The following is a 14,890-nucleotide window of genomic DNA, read 5'->3' as shown; positions in this document are numbered from 1 at the left end:
AAATAAAATATTGACAAAAATAAAAAAAACATATAATTTATACATATATTTAAATTAATAAATAATTTAAAATTAAAGAGAAAAAATAAAAGAAAAACTGTAGCTGACTTTGTTCAACGATTTTGTTATTTCATCTTGGTCAATATTTTCTATTTTCGTCATAATTTGTCATTTCTTTTTAATAATTATACATTTTAACTATTTTTTATATTTTATAATTTTTTAAATTTTAATTAAACTATTTAATTATTTTAAGTTTAATTTATAATTATTTTATTATATTATAATTATTTATTATTATATTTTTTTAATTATTAACTAATTATCGTAAAAAAACGAATGGTGTATTTTTATGGCAGAGATTGGACGGGACCCTTGAACTTACATACGACGCCGTTTAGGCGATGCTCTACATATTCGAGCATGAACTTCCACGATTCATTTTATTTAAGTTATTTTATTTTTTCCATTCGCGAGTCGGAAACGAACGGAGAAGTCTGCCGAAGGAGGTAAGATTTTAGAGAAATACTTTAATGGAGTAAGTTTGCAAGTGGATTCGGCCCCTTTTCTTTCTGTGCAAATTTCGTATTATATTAAATTATTGTATTCACAATAACGTCTAAATCTGGTATGTCGTGCTATGATTCCTAATTTCCAGCCGATTCATATTTATTGCTGCTGTTCAAACCATTTACTGCCCGACACCATCGCTATGTGTAGCCCTTCATTATTAAAATAACAATGAACCGAATCTGTGTTTGTGTTTCTATTGTATCAGATTACATGTGGTTCTGCTGCCACTTTACATTGCCTACTTAATCTGGGTGTGGTGTTAAATAGCGATGTGATCTTTGTTGAAGCTGTGATATCCAGTGCTCATTTTGAGAACAATGTTTACTATGATTCACCTTATATTATTCAACGAAACATTGTAGTCAAAATGAATTGAAAGAGTGTTGGGTTGAAAAGACACAATAAGGGTGCATTTCGTATTGTGAAAAATATATGAACAAATGGCTTGTGACATTTTAATTGTTGAGCTTAGACCTCAGTTCCCAACTCTAGAATCATACCACTAGACTGAATGTTCAGTTGCCCATACTTAATTTGTACTTCTGGCATTTCTTTGTTGTAAAAATTTTTTATTTCATGTTCTCAATTTGTAGAGTCTTATAATAGATCCATTATGTTGGTAGGTGTGGAATTAAGTGCTTTGACAAAGTGACCTGTGTAACCCTTTTTGAAAGTTCAATATGTTCTCATTAACAACTTTTGTGCTAACTGTAGTATGTGCCACTGTTGTTAGCATCACACCAGTGATAGTTTCAGTAGAGTGCTATGTTACTTTCTTGTTATGTACTCATAATAAGTGATCTGCTCCTAGAGAAATCATCTTAATGTTTATCAGCTTGTAGATCTCTGTTGAATGGTGGATCAAGCCATTGTTGTGTAGTTTTGAAAATTACCTTATCTATGTTTCTCCATCCATTTTGGTTTTAGCCCACTTGTTAAATCTGTATTTGTTTCCATTTTATTTTCAATTTAAAACTGGATCCGGATATAGATGTTGATTCCTAACTTCTCTGTCTTTACTAATGGATCCAGTTTGATTCCTTTTAGATTTTGAGTTATGTTCTGATGTTATTAAGATTATACTATGAATATTTATTATATCCATACTACTGAAACCTAAAATATCTAACTTCTGTTGGTTGGGCTATATTATATATTTCTTAAACAAAGTTGGGCAAAATGATGCCAATTTGTGAAAAACTGTCTAGATAATAGCAGTAGCATAAAAGTGTAAATGATTTAGATATGGCTGCTGTTGAATGATACACCTTGTATGAAATAAAATAAAGGTGAATCAGTGGTATGCTTGCTTTAGCAGTTGACTTTTTTATTAGGTTGATATTAAAGAAGGCTGTTAAAAAAAAAAAAAAAGGATCATTAACTTGTTTATTCGGGGCATTCCGAGAATCGAACTCGGGACCTCTCGCACCCAAAGCGAGAATCATACCACTAGACCAAATGCCCGACTGTGTATGCTGACTATGTTGCATGATTAACTTATGGACATGCCTATTGATGTTTACATCATTCATTTTGTGTATTAGTTCATTTGAACTTTTCAGTAAAAGAACACCTTCAAAAGTTAGATCTTTATTGTTCTGATATTGTATTTCTCCATCAAAAGGATGGTCGTAGAGTTTAGTTTTGTGGCGTCTCCTTTTTCATTTTCAAACTTTTTTGCTTTCCCTAAATAATTGACTTCTGATCATTTGTGCTCTAAATGAATAGTGTGTTTCATATATTCTTAGACTACTTTAACTAGACAACACACTTGTTTGCACGGAAACATGCACAAAGGAATTCCTCATGGTGGAGTGCCCTGCCCTATCTTTTTCAATTTGTTTTTCTGTGATCATTAGATGTTTAGCATAGCTTTTATTTAATAAACTGCAAAGAATTTATTAAGGCCAATATATCCAAATAAGAACAAAATTGTGCTATAGGATGTATACCTCTTTCTTTAAGGTATGTATTTTCCTGACCAAAATTTCAAATTCTATTGATTTTTTCTTTTCATTCACAATCTTCTGGATCTGCTTGATGTTCATTGAACAAAGTTATTTGTGTAACCCTTTGGAAGTCCAACAATTGCCTATCTTTGGTCTTTGTCTGTATCAACTGAGAAAATTGCTATGATCAATTTTTACACTTGCAGATGTTTAACTGCCAAAGTCAAAGCATCCATGTACTCTCAGCTGAGAGATTTCTATCAAATTTGATCCATGTGATTGTTAAGTAACTTACGAAAATGGTGTAGCAATTTTTTTTTCTGCATCACTTTGGCTTTTCTGACAATCTAAGTTGATCAATTTCTTTAATATAACTCTTTCCCACAGGGCTCTAATACTGCTATCAATTCCCTTAATTTATGGTAATTACTAGGTCCTAGTTTGGTTTTTTCTTTACACAGTTTGAGCTATTTTCTACTGCTCTTCATATAGACTATGCTTATTCATTATATCCTTGAGTGTTTTACCTAAAATATGTTTGTTGCCTTGAAATTATATAATCTTAAAAGTAACTTGTGTAAATTGATTCCAAGTTCTGAAAATTGGTAGATGCCAGCCTAAGTATAAATACTGCAACCCCTGTTTATTTTACACATACTCTAGGGTGATGCATTAAGAACTATGAAAGTAAAAAGAAATTGTATCTGGGCTTTCTTTTGTTCCATAAGTGATTATTTGTTGTCTGTAATTGACTTTGGTGCATATATATTAGTAGAAGATATTGTGATTAAATAAGCATTTTTCTGGATTTTATAATACTTGATAAGTGATGATTTGTCTGTGTGATTGGCTTTGGTGGACATAATATGAAAAATTATGGGTGATTGAAGAAGTCAGTTAGAAAAATGCACTTTAACCGAAAAGCGGGGCATTCCGAGAATCGAACTCGGGACCTCTCGCACCCGAAGCGAGAATCATACCACTAGACCAAATGCCCGATCATGTATATGCATATTAATTATGCTTATTGCATGATAAGCTTGTAGGATTTTCCACATTGGTTGATTATATATGAATTGTGGTGTAGTGTATTAGCCTTTTCAACCTTTTTCTCTTTTTTGATCGGAACCTTTTCAACCTTTTTCTTTATTATACAAACCTAGGTTTTATATGATTCATGGATTACAGTCTTAAATAGTTTACACTATTCAAAAGAATGGTCAGGAAAAAGGTTGGTTTTAGGTTTAGTTGCATTGTTTTCAGTGTTGCAACTAATTCCTTGGTTTTTCCGTTGTAATCTTTCTGTAAATTTTGAATTTTTTTTTATTCTATAAGATCTTATATACAGAAAGACTCTGATGTGTACAGATTACAGAAAACTTTATCTAGCCTAAGGTGACTGATTTTATAATAAGTTTTGGAAGCTCCTTTATTTATTTATTGTACAATATTTTGGTGATTTTATCTGAATTTAATTGCTTTATTGCTACAAATATCTAAAAGTATCCCAATGTGTCTGAAAGCTTGGGTTGTAATGTACGACTGCCATTACATGTCTCATGTCTGGTTGCAACTGGGTTGCTTTGCTTGGTTACATAGTATTTGATACATAAGGATTTATACCATTGGTGACTAACAGTGGATAATGCCTTTATTTTTCTCATATGTTGAAAGGTGATATCATAAAAAATACATGCAATGTTTGTAACAGGGCCTCATGGGCTTCAGTAATCCAATGTTGATTTGATCTCTTAGAGGGGAACTAAGACAAGGCTTCCTTTGGTTTATAAGATAGCATCTGTCAAAGTCGGGAATTATTTCCTGTAAACAATTATCTTTCATAGCATCCGTTGAATATATTCTCAGGATATGCATGCATTAATAGTTAAATATTCAATATGTATACCATTTACTAGTGCACAAATGCAAAATTCTCTTATACTCTGATTTCCGTCCCTCTTCAAAATTCACATTAGAAAAAGTATAAATACAAGTTAATTTATGGTTTATTTGAAATATAGATGATTTTGCTATTTTCTAATACTTCTTACTAAGGGTGATATTTTATAGATGATACCTTGAGATACTATTCCAATCTAAAAGTTGACTTTTTAAAAAACATAATGTAGAGCATCTTCTTTCTGGAGATTCACATGCACTAATTTAATAATGTTGATTTTCTTATTACTGTCACTCAGTGTACTGACAGTTTTATTGTTAAAAGTATAGGGTAGTATCATAAACATATATGTAGTACGTGTTAATAGGTATGACCTCTGCCAGCATCTCAATTGTTTTGTATTTATTTGCTGTCTGCGAGCTTTTGTGGTGGTAAAAGTATTTTATATATGAATCCTCATGATTTATTTTAATTTTCTGGAACATTTGTGTTTTGGTTTTGATTTGAGTTTTAAATTTTGATTTGAGGTTTGATTTAAATAGTATTTTGATGTAATATTTTGTGAGAGAAAATAGTATATTTTATTGAAAATCTTATGGACCGAATAGTGTAAAATTTGGTTTGAAATAAAAAACAAACAAATTTGGAAACATACTTACTAATGATTTGAGTTACCTCTGATTTATTTAATGTTTTATTGGAAGACTGGGAAACTGGGAACTAATAAAATTGTAAGATCATATAAATTACGTCTGCCCAAAGTGGAAATCATACAATTAGACCAAATGCTCAATTTTTACAATATAATCAGTGGCCACGAAGGATTACTTCATTGAAGCCTAGGTTACAAGAAACAAAGTGTTGCCTACCATGGAGCTTCCCGTCCCTCTAATATTTAAAGTGATCTGCAATCAATTAGATGTCTATTATTGCTTTTAGCTCATCAATTGCTAAATTTAGGCCCCTTGGAGAACAACTAAATCAAAGAAATAAAATAAAATCGAAAAAAGGAACTTTCTCAGGAAACAGTCATTGCCAAGAATTTACACTTTTGTTGATATATTGCTAGCATGTAAGAACTAACTAATTCATATGGTAACTGATAATTGTAGTTTCTACAAATATACTTTGTTTAAATGGGGCATTTGAAGAGACGAACATGGGACCTCTCTCACAAAAAGCAATGATCATACGGGTACGGCTAGACCAAATGCCCATTCACCTACTATCCTGTTTTCAACTGTTTGTCTTATGCTTATTTTATTATATGTATATATACACACACATGTATATATATATGAATCAAGTGTATATGTGGAGTTACTTGGCTTTAGAATTCATTGCTTTATGTCCATAGTTGACTTTAGTTTGCATAAATCGCATTCTAAAATTAAGAGTTAATTGAAGAAAGGCAGTTAAGAAAATGCATTAACTTGTTCAGACAAGGCATTGCTAGAATCAAGCTTGGGACTCTGCACCCAAAGTGGGAATCATACCTCCAAACCAAATGCCCTTGTGGATTAGTTGCTTATATCAGTTTTAGTTTGTGTGCTAGTTTCTTTGACCCTTTTCTTTAATGATCTTGTCTGATATAATTCTAACATGTCAATTTTCCCACTAAAACAGGCAATTGTTTTCTAAAAAGACATTGGGTTTGATTAAAACATGATCTGTGATTTTTTAAACATTGGTTTTCGATGTAGTTTTGAATTTTAATATCATAACTCTTGACCAACATGGAACATTCTAGGATTCTAGAATACTTAGTCACACCATATTTCAGTGTTACAGTGAAGAACTTTTTTTTACAGCATTTTACAGCGGCTCTGACATTCTTTTTGTTGGTATTTATTTAATATATTCAACAGGTTTCCTACATTATTATCGGAATCATATGGTGTCAACAATATTGAGTTCTCAAACTGTAAGATTTTATGCCAATCTTTTTTAATGTGTATCATCCTATTATAGTTGCTTGGTTGTGTAACTGGTTTGATCTAATAGTGATCCTTACATGAAATTTGATATTTGCATGGATTAAGCATACCCTTGAGCTTTAGAACACTTCAATAAAATGCAGCCTAGTCAATTAGCTACTCTGATCCAGAACTGATCTCAGAGGCAAGTGAAAAAGGTGTTCTACTTTAGTTTATTAGCTAAACTGTGCAGGTTTTGCAGAATTATTTCCACATATTAGTTTTCTATCAGAATAAGCGTACTTAAGATAGATACCTAGTTAATATGTGCACCCGTCCTACTGACACGATTGCTTTGTAATTATATTGCATTGATGGATTTGCCACTACCTATAGCATGACCATTGCTTGGCTGGTGAGGTTGAGTAATAATATTTAAATTTTTTTAAACCTTAGGTACAGGTTGTTCACCCATAGCGATTGATTTTTCTTGAATACTTTACTTTTAAATAACACAATGTTGTTAAATGTGTTAAACATGCTACAGGCCAAAAAGAATTAAATAAAAAACTGTAGGATCAATAATATCTGGGGCATTCCGAGAATCGAACTCGGGACCTCTCGCACCCAAAGCGAGAATCATACCACTAGACCAAATGCCCGATTATGTGTGTCAATCATGTTAGTTGTATGATAAGAAGGTAGGCTTTCCTATTTGTTTTATCATTTGTAATTTCAGTGTACTACACCATTCAACCTTTTCAATAGTAATACAAAATTCAGAGGATGGAAATGATTTTCTGTTATATGGTCCTCAGCAGATGCACTATTCTGTAGAAATGAATGTCAATCAAAAGTGTTGTGGGTTTGGCTGCATTGTTTGGTTCTGCGAATATTTTCGTTATTTCCAAATGTGGTTATTTTTTAACTTGGAATTTTGATTCTGTGAGCCCTCTACATCTGATGTGCTTAGAAAACTTCATTTGGAATATCTAGCTGTTGTATTCTTAAAAAATCTTACCTTATAGAATTATGAAATTTGCTTTGTTCTTCGTGATTGGAGGATGTATTACTATTTACATCTGAATTATATTGACTTTGCTGTTATCCAATATGGAAAACCTCCCAAACTAGCAGATAACTTGGGATTTGGCATTTTGAGTAATGGAACATTCCATGTTGTTGGGGCCGAGCAAAAGGATTGGAATTCAACAACTAGGTAAAATATCATTCTGAACCATTCCCTTCATTCAACCATGGTTGTGATTGCCCCTTCATAATTCCATACTCTAGCAACAACCTGGCTTGATCAGACTTGCCCTTGTTGCCACCAATGCTTTCCGATGGCAAGTCAAGCCCTCTCTTGCTCATCATCTGCGACAGAATTGGCAACACTTGCTGAAGGTGACAAAGGTCAACTTACAGACTACACCTACTACCGGCATGCTTTTGGAGGTCGCTGAACATTGAAATCATTCCCAGCGTGCAGGATTGCCATTTGACTTTGGTACAGTATTCTTTGCCTTATATGTTATACTTTTTCCCTATATCTTAATTTTGTCATATTTTAGGGACTTATGTTGTAAAGCCAGGTTTATAAATAGTCCCTCTCTTGTAATACAAACACGGGAATATGCAAGTGATAATTGCAGTCCATTGAGAACTTTATCTCTAAAACTTGTGAGTTTCGCACTTGTAGGTTGTCCTAAAATTTCGATTTAGTATCGGCTTTGTTGATAGCCCGATCATTGCCAATATGTGTGAATCCATCAGGTTAGAGTTGTTGGATTTTGAGTTTCCAAGAGTGTTTTTGTCGCCCAAGTTTTTCCAAATTTTTTTTTTCCCGAAAAAAAAAATCAACCTTTGGAATTTTGACGAACCCTAGGTCACTTATATGCTAACACAACTTCTAATTGTGTTGCATCATCTAACAAACTTTCTAGATTGTGAAGCAAAAAGGCAACTGAAGAATCCGAAGGTCATTCAACTTGAATCTTAATATAGAAAATCGATCACAAATCCAATCCCTACAAAGATTTATTTCACTTTTGAAGCTTGAATGATGGACATGATACTGATTTTTGGAATTTGAATGATAATGCATTTATGTTAGGCTTGTGATGTAGTTGTTTTCTTGGCTTATTATGAATTATTTGATTTTATTTTTAATCCATCAAATTATTTCTAAAAATAAAATAGATTTGTTCAGTTCTAAACCAAAGAAAATCAAACTTTAGTTTCGAAAATTTTTTGTTTAGCTTCGCTTTCAATTTTTTCAAATTCAAAAATTGAAAACCGACCGAATGCATTCCTACACTAAACAAAGCTACAACTTAATATTCTATAAATAAATATAAAAATCTTTTCTTAACTGTCATTATAAACAACTAATAGAAAATAATTATTTTATTAAGCATTCTAACACAAATAATTAATATATCATGTAGTCAAATCAACAATTAATCAATTAACCCTTAATTGTCAAGTATGGGTAAAAAGCTACAAAAAAAAATAAAAATAAAAAAATAGATGTAACCAAATTAGTAAAAAATATTTGTGTTAAAAAAAAGAAATACACTTTTCTTTTATAAAAACTTACCAATTTTTTATTGCTTTCAAATAAAAAACTCCCTCCCCCGAAATTAAATATCGAAATTAAATATCCATTTGTTTTTTTTTAAGTAATTTTAAAAATATTAATATTATATTAGAATATAGTAGAAATAAAGGAGAAATAACTAAAATATCCTTATTAGTATATATGATATAAATGTAATAATATTTGTGTAATATATTGTAAGTTATAATGATATTTGTAATGTTACATCTACTAAAAAAATAAATACTTTGTTATTATAGGACAGAGTAAAATAAAAAAATAAATATGGGGAGGGAGTATTACATTTTACATTTTTATTATTAAAAAAAATTATTTTATATTCAAAATATTAGGGTACAAATACATATTTACTTTACATAATCTCAAATTTAAATACAGACAAACACGCCCTACTTAAATTGATGAATATGGATGCCTGCTTCTAACGACGCCGTTTAAGCGATTCTCCCACATTCGATTCGAGTATGAACTTCGACGATTCGTGTACCCATTTACTCCATACCTTTCCTTTCCTTTGTATTCGCGTCTTGGAAGCTAGGAGAAGTCTGCCGAAGAAGGTAAGATTTTCAGAGAATTACTTTACTGGAGTAGTTTGCAAGTGGGTCATCCCCCACTTCTTTCTGTGCAAGTTTCGTATTATATTTAATTTTTGTACAGACGATGTATCTAATTCATCTTGCATTGTCATGCTGTGAGTCCTAATTTCCAGCCGATTCGTATTTATTGTTGCTGTTGATGTTAATTTTTTAATGATAGCTATAAGCACGTTGCGCAGTATTTTATAGGGTTATACTGTTCAAACAATTTAATGCCCGACGACCTCACTATGTGTAGCCCTTGATTATTAAAATAAAAAATTAACTGGATCGTGGGTTTATGTTGATTTATTGTATCAGATAATATGTAGTTATGCTCCGCGTTATTACATATTTACTAACTACTTGTTGTTAAGAATATATGTGTGAAATGTGGGCTGTGTTTTGTAGTGATCTTTGTTGAAGCTGTCATATTCAGTGCTCGTTTTGAAAACAAGGTTTACTTTGATTTTAGCTATAATATTCAAGGAAACGTTGAAGTCGAAATACAAAATTGAAATAATGTGTAGCTTAGGAAAACATAAAGAAGGATGCATTTCACATTGTAAGAATCAATGAAGCAACTACTTGGGGCATTTTAAAGATTGAGCTTAGATCTCTTGTTCCTAAAGCAAGAATCATACCACTAGACTGTATGTTTGGTTTCCACTGCTTAATCTGTACATCTGGGTTTTTTAATTTATTTTTTTATTTTCTGTAATGTCATGTTCTTTATCTGTAGAGTCAACCTAGATCCATTAGGCTGGTAGTTTTGGAATTAAGTGCTTTGACAAAGTGATCTGCGTAACGCTTTTGAAAGTTCATTATGAGCTTATTAACAATATTTGTACTACCTTTATTATTTGTCTTTGTTTTTAGGTTGACTTTGTATTATAGGTTTTTGTCTTTCTGGAAAACTAAGTTGAGCAAAATGATGCCAAGTTGTGAAAACTGTGTAAATACAGCATTAGTATAAAAGGGTAAATAGCTTACAATAGCTGTTTAGTTGATATGGCTGAGGTTATATGATACATCTTGTATAATAACTATACATGTGAAATAAAGGTTAAGTAGTGGTTGGTTTGGTTTTGCAAATCTAATTTAGTGGTTTAGTTTGCATAAATAAGGTTTAAAATATTGTAAAGCTGATTAAAAAAAAAATCATGAACTTGGTTAGTGGGGCATTCCGAGAATCGAACTCGGGACCTCTCGCACCCAAAGCGAGAATCATACCACTAGACCAAATGCCCAACTATGTAAGGTGATTATGCTTGTTGCATGATAAACCTGTGGCCATGCCTATTGATTGTTTATATATTCAGTTTTTCTATTATAGCCAATTTGAATCACTGATAAATGCTTGGAAGATAAATATCATTCAACAGTTATATTGTTCTGAGTGGTTCTAATATTACATTGTCCAAACCAAAAAAAAAAAAAAAAAATTGGTAACAGATTTTTGATTTGTAGCATCTCATTTTTAATTTTCCGAACATGATCTTTCCATATACTTTACTTCTGATATTTTTTCTCCAGATGAACCAGAAGTATCCTATATCTTTGGACTACTTCAACTAGGTGACACTTAGTTCACAGTGCTGAATTTCTGTTTCAGCACTCTGCATAGTGGCTCTTTCCGTTGTATTTGGATTATATTATTGTTGGAAGGTTCAACTGGCTTATATTACTTCCAAATGATAATGGCTTATCTGAATAGGCTTACTTTAAAGAGATACCAAGTTAATTTGAAAACATTTGTTCATTGTCTGAATTGCTTACCTCGCTCTTTGCCAAAATTTTGGAGAAAATTGCTATATTTAATTTCACACTTGCAATAAATCAGCTGCTAAAGTTAGCATTCTATGCTGTCAGCTGAGAGATTTCTATCAAATATGATCTACGTGGTTGTTCAGTAACTTATGGAAAATGGTGCTTCAATTTTGTTTTCTCCATCACTTTGGCTTTGTTGACAGTCTAAGTTGGTCGATATCTAGACCCCTAATACTTCTATTAATCCCTAAATTTATTATGGTGACTAGGCCCTGGTTTGGTTTATTAACAAACTTTGAGTTATTTTCTACTGCTATTTATATGGACTATGCTTAATTGCTTATCCACTAGATCCATATTCTGTTTTACCTAAAATATGTTAAATCTGTTGGTTGACTTGATATTATTTAATCTTTAATGTGAGTTGAGTGAATGGATTCCAAGTTCTGGAAACTGGTAGATGTTAGCAGTAGCGTAGATGCGGCCACTGCTGTTTAGTTTTTTCACCATCTCTACAACGATGCATAAATTATGAAGCTATGGAAGTATAAAGGTATTGCATCTTGGCTTTCTTTTGCTCCAAAGTAATTTCTGTCTGTAATTGACTTTGGCACATATAAAGAACAGGGTTATAAAATGCAGCAATCTACTAAAATGAGATAGTATAAAAATTTTACACAGCTGTTTTAGTATATATACCAACTCCAGGGGGATGCATCTATTGTAAATGGTTTAACCTGTTAAAAAGTGGGGCATTCCGAGAACCTCTCGCACCCTAAGCGAGAATCATACCACTAGACCAAATGCCTAATAATGTGTATTTATATTAATTATGCTTACTGTGTGATAAGCTTGTAGGCTTGCCCATTGGTTGGTTATATCATGTGTGGTTCAGTGTATTAGTCTCTTTAACCTTTCCTTATAATACAATGAAAACATTTTATAGGCTAAATTGCACAAAAGGGTGTTTTTTGGTTTAGTTTCATTGCTTCAGTCTTGTGGCTAATCGTTTGGTTTTCCCACTGTAGTTCCCCTTTAACTTATGAATCTTTTATCATGTAAGATCTTTATCTACGGGTAAACTCTAATGTGCACAGAGAACTTTATCGAGCCTACTTAGTTACTGATTTGATTCCTGGAATCAATTACAAGGTTGCAACTTGTCGTAAAATAAAATATAAGCCACTTTTATGTTTAATCGGATACAAGATAGAATTTTTTAGCCGACATGACATTTTTATGTTTCCCAGGAAATGCTTTTGCTATATGCAAAGGCTAAGAGGTGGTAAGATGGAATCCATTCTGGAGTTTGAAGAAGCTAAGTGAGGTGGACTACCTAGAAATCTACCCTAACAAGCCTAGTTGCTAATCGCATACCCAAAGCATGTGGCTTGGAAACCAAGGGATAGCACCTGTTGAAAAGAGTTGCTTCTGAGTTTGGTATATGTCACCTAAAAAACAAGGTGCAATAGTTTTCCATCTCAAAGTGTAGCCAAAAACACTCCTTACAACAGGTTGAAGTTTTCCTTTAGGTATTCTCTCGTAACTCTAAGGGTGTGTTTGTTTGAGGGTTTGGATTTTGAGTTGGGATTTGAATAGTAAAAATTTTAAATTTGAATAGTTGTATGATGTGATATAAATAGGTGTTGATGTGATGTTTTGAATGTAAAATTGATTTTTAGTATAATATAAAAAATAAAAAATAGGTGTTTGATTTGATGTTTTTAGGGGGAAAAAATAGGATGAATAGTGGAAGTCCAAACAAATCCCTCAAACAAACACACCCTTAGTATGCATATCACCTTCTTATTTAGAGTGCTACATTGTGAATGTGCAAACTTTGAACCATATATGTGAATTCAGATAATTGGGATCCAGTTACAAAGGCGACTCAGATGGGAGAACGGGGGCTCACTTTGAAAAATGAGATGATGTGCTTTTAACTAATCTTCTTTCTTGTCTGGATTAGAGTCAGTGACTAGTACAAAGTTTTTCATCTAAATTGCCATCTACTATGGTCATATTGGCTAAATGATCTATCTTACATGTCACATGTAGGACATTTTGGAGCGCCATTTCATCGGAGAGTTGCATGGAAATAACCCGACATTGTCATTTGGAAAATCAATACCAACATATTAGATCTCATCAACAAGGCCTGGCAGGTAAATGTGCTCTTTCAAGAAGAATTGGCTGTGTAAAATTGAGATGGTGCTTTTTTTATTTTTTTATTCGCTATCCGAAAGTGTTCACTTGTACACCACCAGGTCATCTACGGGACGAGATTGTGGTATTTTATGTAATACATTATTGGTGGTTGTTGAAAGGCAGGGCATCCCTTTACTTGAGGTATGTAATGTGACTTGGAAAATGTTTGGATATCATGAATCTCCACCTAGAGCTTGAATTTCGATTATAACAGTCAATATTGCATCATCTCATGTCATGGTTCCACAAATGGTGCTTGTTACTAGTTAGGGCCCAAGTCAGCCCAATGTCTATACTCGAAGGGGCAAGAACCCACTCACTTTGGGTTACTGAGTCCCTTTTCCTTTAAAAATTATTTTTTATATTAACTATGAAAAATTGTATGTGTCCTATATATACTGAATTAATTGATTTTTGTGAATGAATAAAATATATATATATTGTATTTTTGTATATATTATATTTTTAAATAATATTTATTGGGAATTGCATCAATTGAATGAACACAGTCATGAGTTATTTATATTTTGTGATTTAATTTGTTATATCATACACAAAAATATTTATTGAATTTAAAATACCAATAAACAATACTTTTATATACAAATAGTAGCAAATACTATTATTTTTTGGGGTGGGAATTTGTTTGTCCAATCAATTTTATTCGATCTTTATAAAGTCATATTTGAATGGTTTATAATGTATATCAAGAGTCCATATATTATTATATTTAAAATGTGTATATTTTAAAGACAAATGTTTTTTCTAGATATTTTTTTTTATATCACTAAATTTTTTTAAAAAAACAAAATACAAATAAACAAATAACACACTATTGTTATTTCATAAACTCACTAAATTTTGAACATTCAATAATTAATTTTTTTTTTTTTTGGAAAATCGGCAAAGATTTTCAATATATGTAGTACTGAATTTAAGAATTAAGAGGAGTATAACTAATTAGTTTAATTAAATTTAAAAAATTATAATATAGTAATATATTTTTTAAAAAAATTAATAGAAATGTGAATATAATATAATACTTTCTTTGTCCATTTATGATTGTCTTAAAGTATATTTGCACTATTTTTTAGGTAATTATTTTTTGATATAAATTGACAAATTTATTATTTTATGACAAATTTATCCTTTTTATGAAAGTAGAGATTAAAAGTAATAAATAAATAAAGAGTAAAAATAAAATAAAATAAAATGTATGTTTAAAAAATAATAGTTATTTAACAGTCTCAAATAAAAAAAAATATGACATAAGTTAAAACTCGTGCGGACGTCTCTTCTGGTTCTGGCGCCGACCCGAGAGAGAGTTATAATATGGGCGCCGAGAATGATCCAGTCTCCTCTAGATTTAGAATTCCTCA

At 31.5% G+C, this 14,890-nt stretch overlaps 1 protein-coding gene, 1 long non-coding RNA gene and 4 other non-coding genes across 13 annotated transcripts; 2 read left to right on the top strand and 4 right to left on the bottom strand.

Moving 5' to 3' along the window:
• The first annotated feature begins 392 nt into the window (after window positions 1-392).
• On the top strand, window positions 393-8,015 carry LOC127256324 (uncharacterized). 5 transcript variants are annotated; one of them, XM_051282293.1, is made up of 4 exons: window positions 393-509; window positions 6,291-6,346; window positions 7,476-7,557; window positions 7,652-8,015. In XM_051282293.1, exons 1-4 carry the CDS (start codon window positions 424-426, stop codon window positions 7,806-7,808), a joined length of 381 nt encoding a protein of 126 aa, XP_051138250.1. In that variant the 5' UTR covers window positions 393-423; the 3' UTR covers window positions 7,809-8,015. The 5 variants fall into 5 exon arrangements, 2 of the variants coding, with proteins under 2 accessions (XP_051138250.1, XP_051138258.1); XM_051282301.1 differs by having other exon boundaries at window positions 7,632-8,015; XR_007839838.1 differs by adding an exon at window positions 5,535-5,617 and having other exon boundaries at window positions 444-509; window positions 7,476-8,015.
• Window positions 1,966-2,037, bottom strand: TRNAP-UGG (transfer RNA proline (anticodon UGG)). The gene has a single exon. It is a non-coding gene; the product is annotated as a tRNA-Pro (tRNA).
• On the bottom strand, window positions 3,448-3,519 carry TRNAP-CGG (transfer RNA proline (anticodon CGG)). Its single transcript has one exon. It is a non-coding gene; the product is annotated as a tRNA-Pro (tRNA).
• Window positions 6,929-7,000, bottom strand: TRNAP-UGG (transfer RNA proline (anticodon UGG)). Its single transcript has one exon. It is a non-coding gene; the product is annotated as a tRNA-Pro (tRNA).
• A 1,337-nt stretch (window positions 8,016-9,352) lies between the features above and the next one.
• On the top strand, window positions 9,353-13,684 carry LOC127256313 (uncharacterized). Of its 4 annotated transcripts, XR_007839835.1 has the most exons (5): window positions 9,353-9,515; window positions 12,554-12,835; window positions 13,167-13,273; window positions 13,362-13,468; window positions 13,571-13,684. It is a non-coding gene; the product is annotated as an uncharacterized LOC127256313 (long non-coding RNA). The 4 variants fall into 4 exon arrangements; XR_007839836.1 differs by lacking the exon at window positions 13,167-13,273; XR_007839833.1 differs by having other exon boundaries at window positions 13,362-13,684.
• On the bottom strand, window positions 10,712-10,783 carry TRNAP-UGG (transfer RNA proline (anticodon UGG)). The gene has a single exon. It is a non-coding gene; the product is annotated as a tRNA-Pro (tRNA).
• Window positions 13,685-14,890: the final 1,206 nt, after the last annotated feature.

Source organism: Andrographis paniculata, unplaced genomic scaffold (assembly GCF_009805555.1).
Source record: "Andrographis paniculata isolate CXL003 unplaced genomic scaffold, ASM980555v1 Contig12END, whole genome shotgun sequence".
Lineage (NCBI taxonomy): Eukaryota > Viridiplantae > Streptophyta > Magnoliopsida > Lamiales > Acanthaceae > Andrographis > Andrographis paniculata.
The sequence above is the reverse complement of the archived record's forward strand: the minus strand, read 5'-3'. Positions and strand labels throughout refer to the sequence as shown.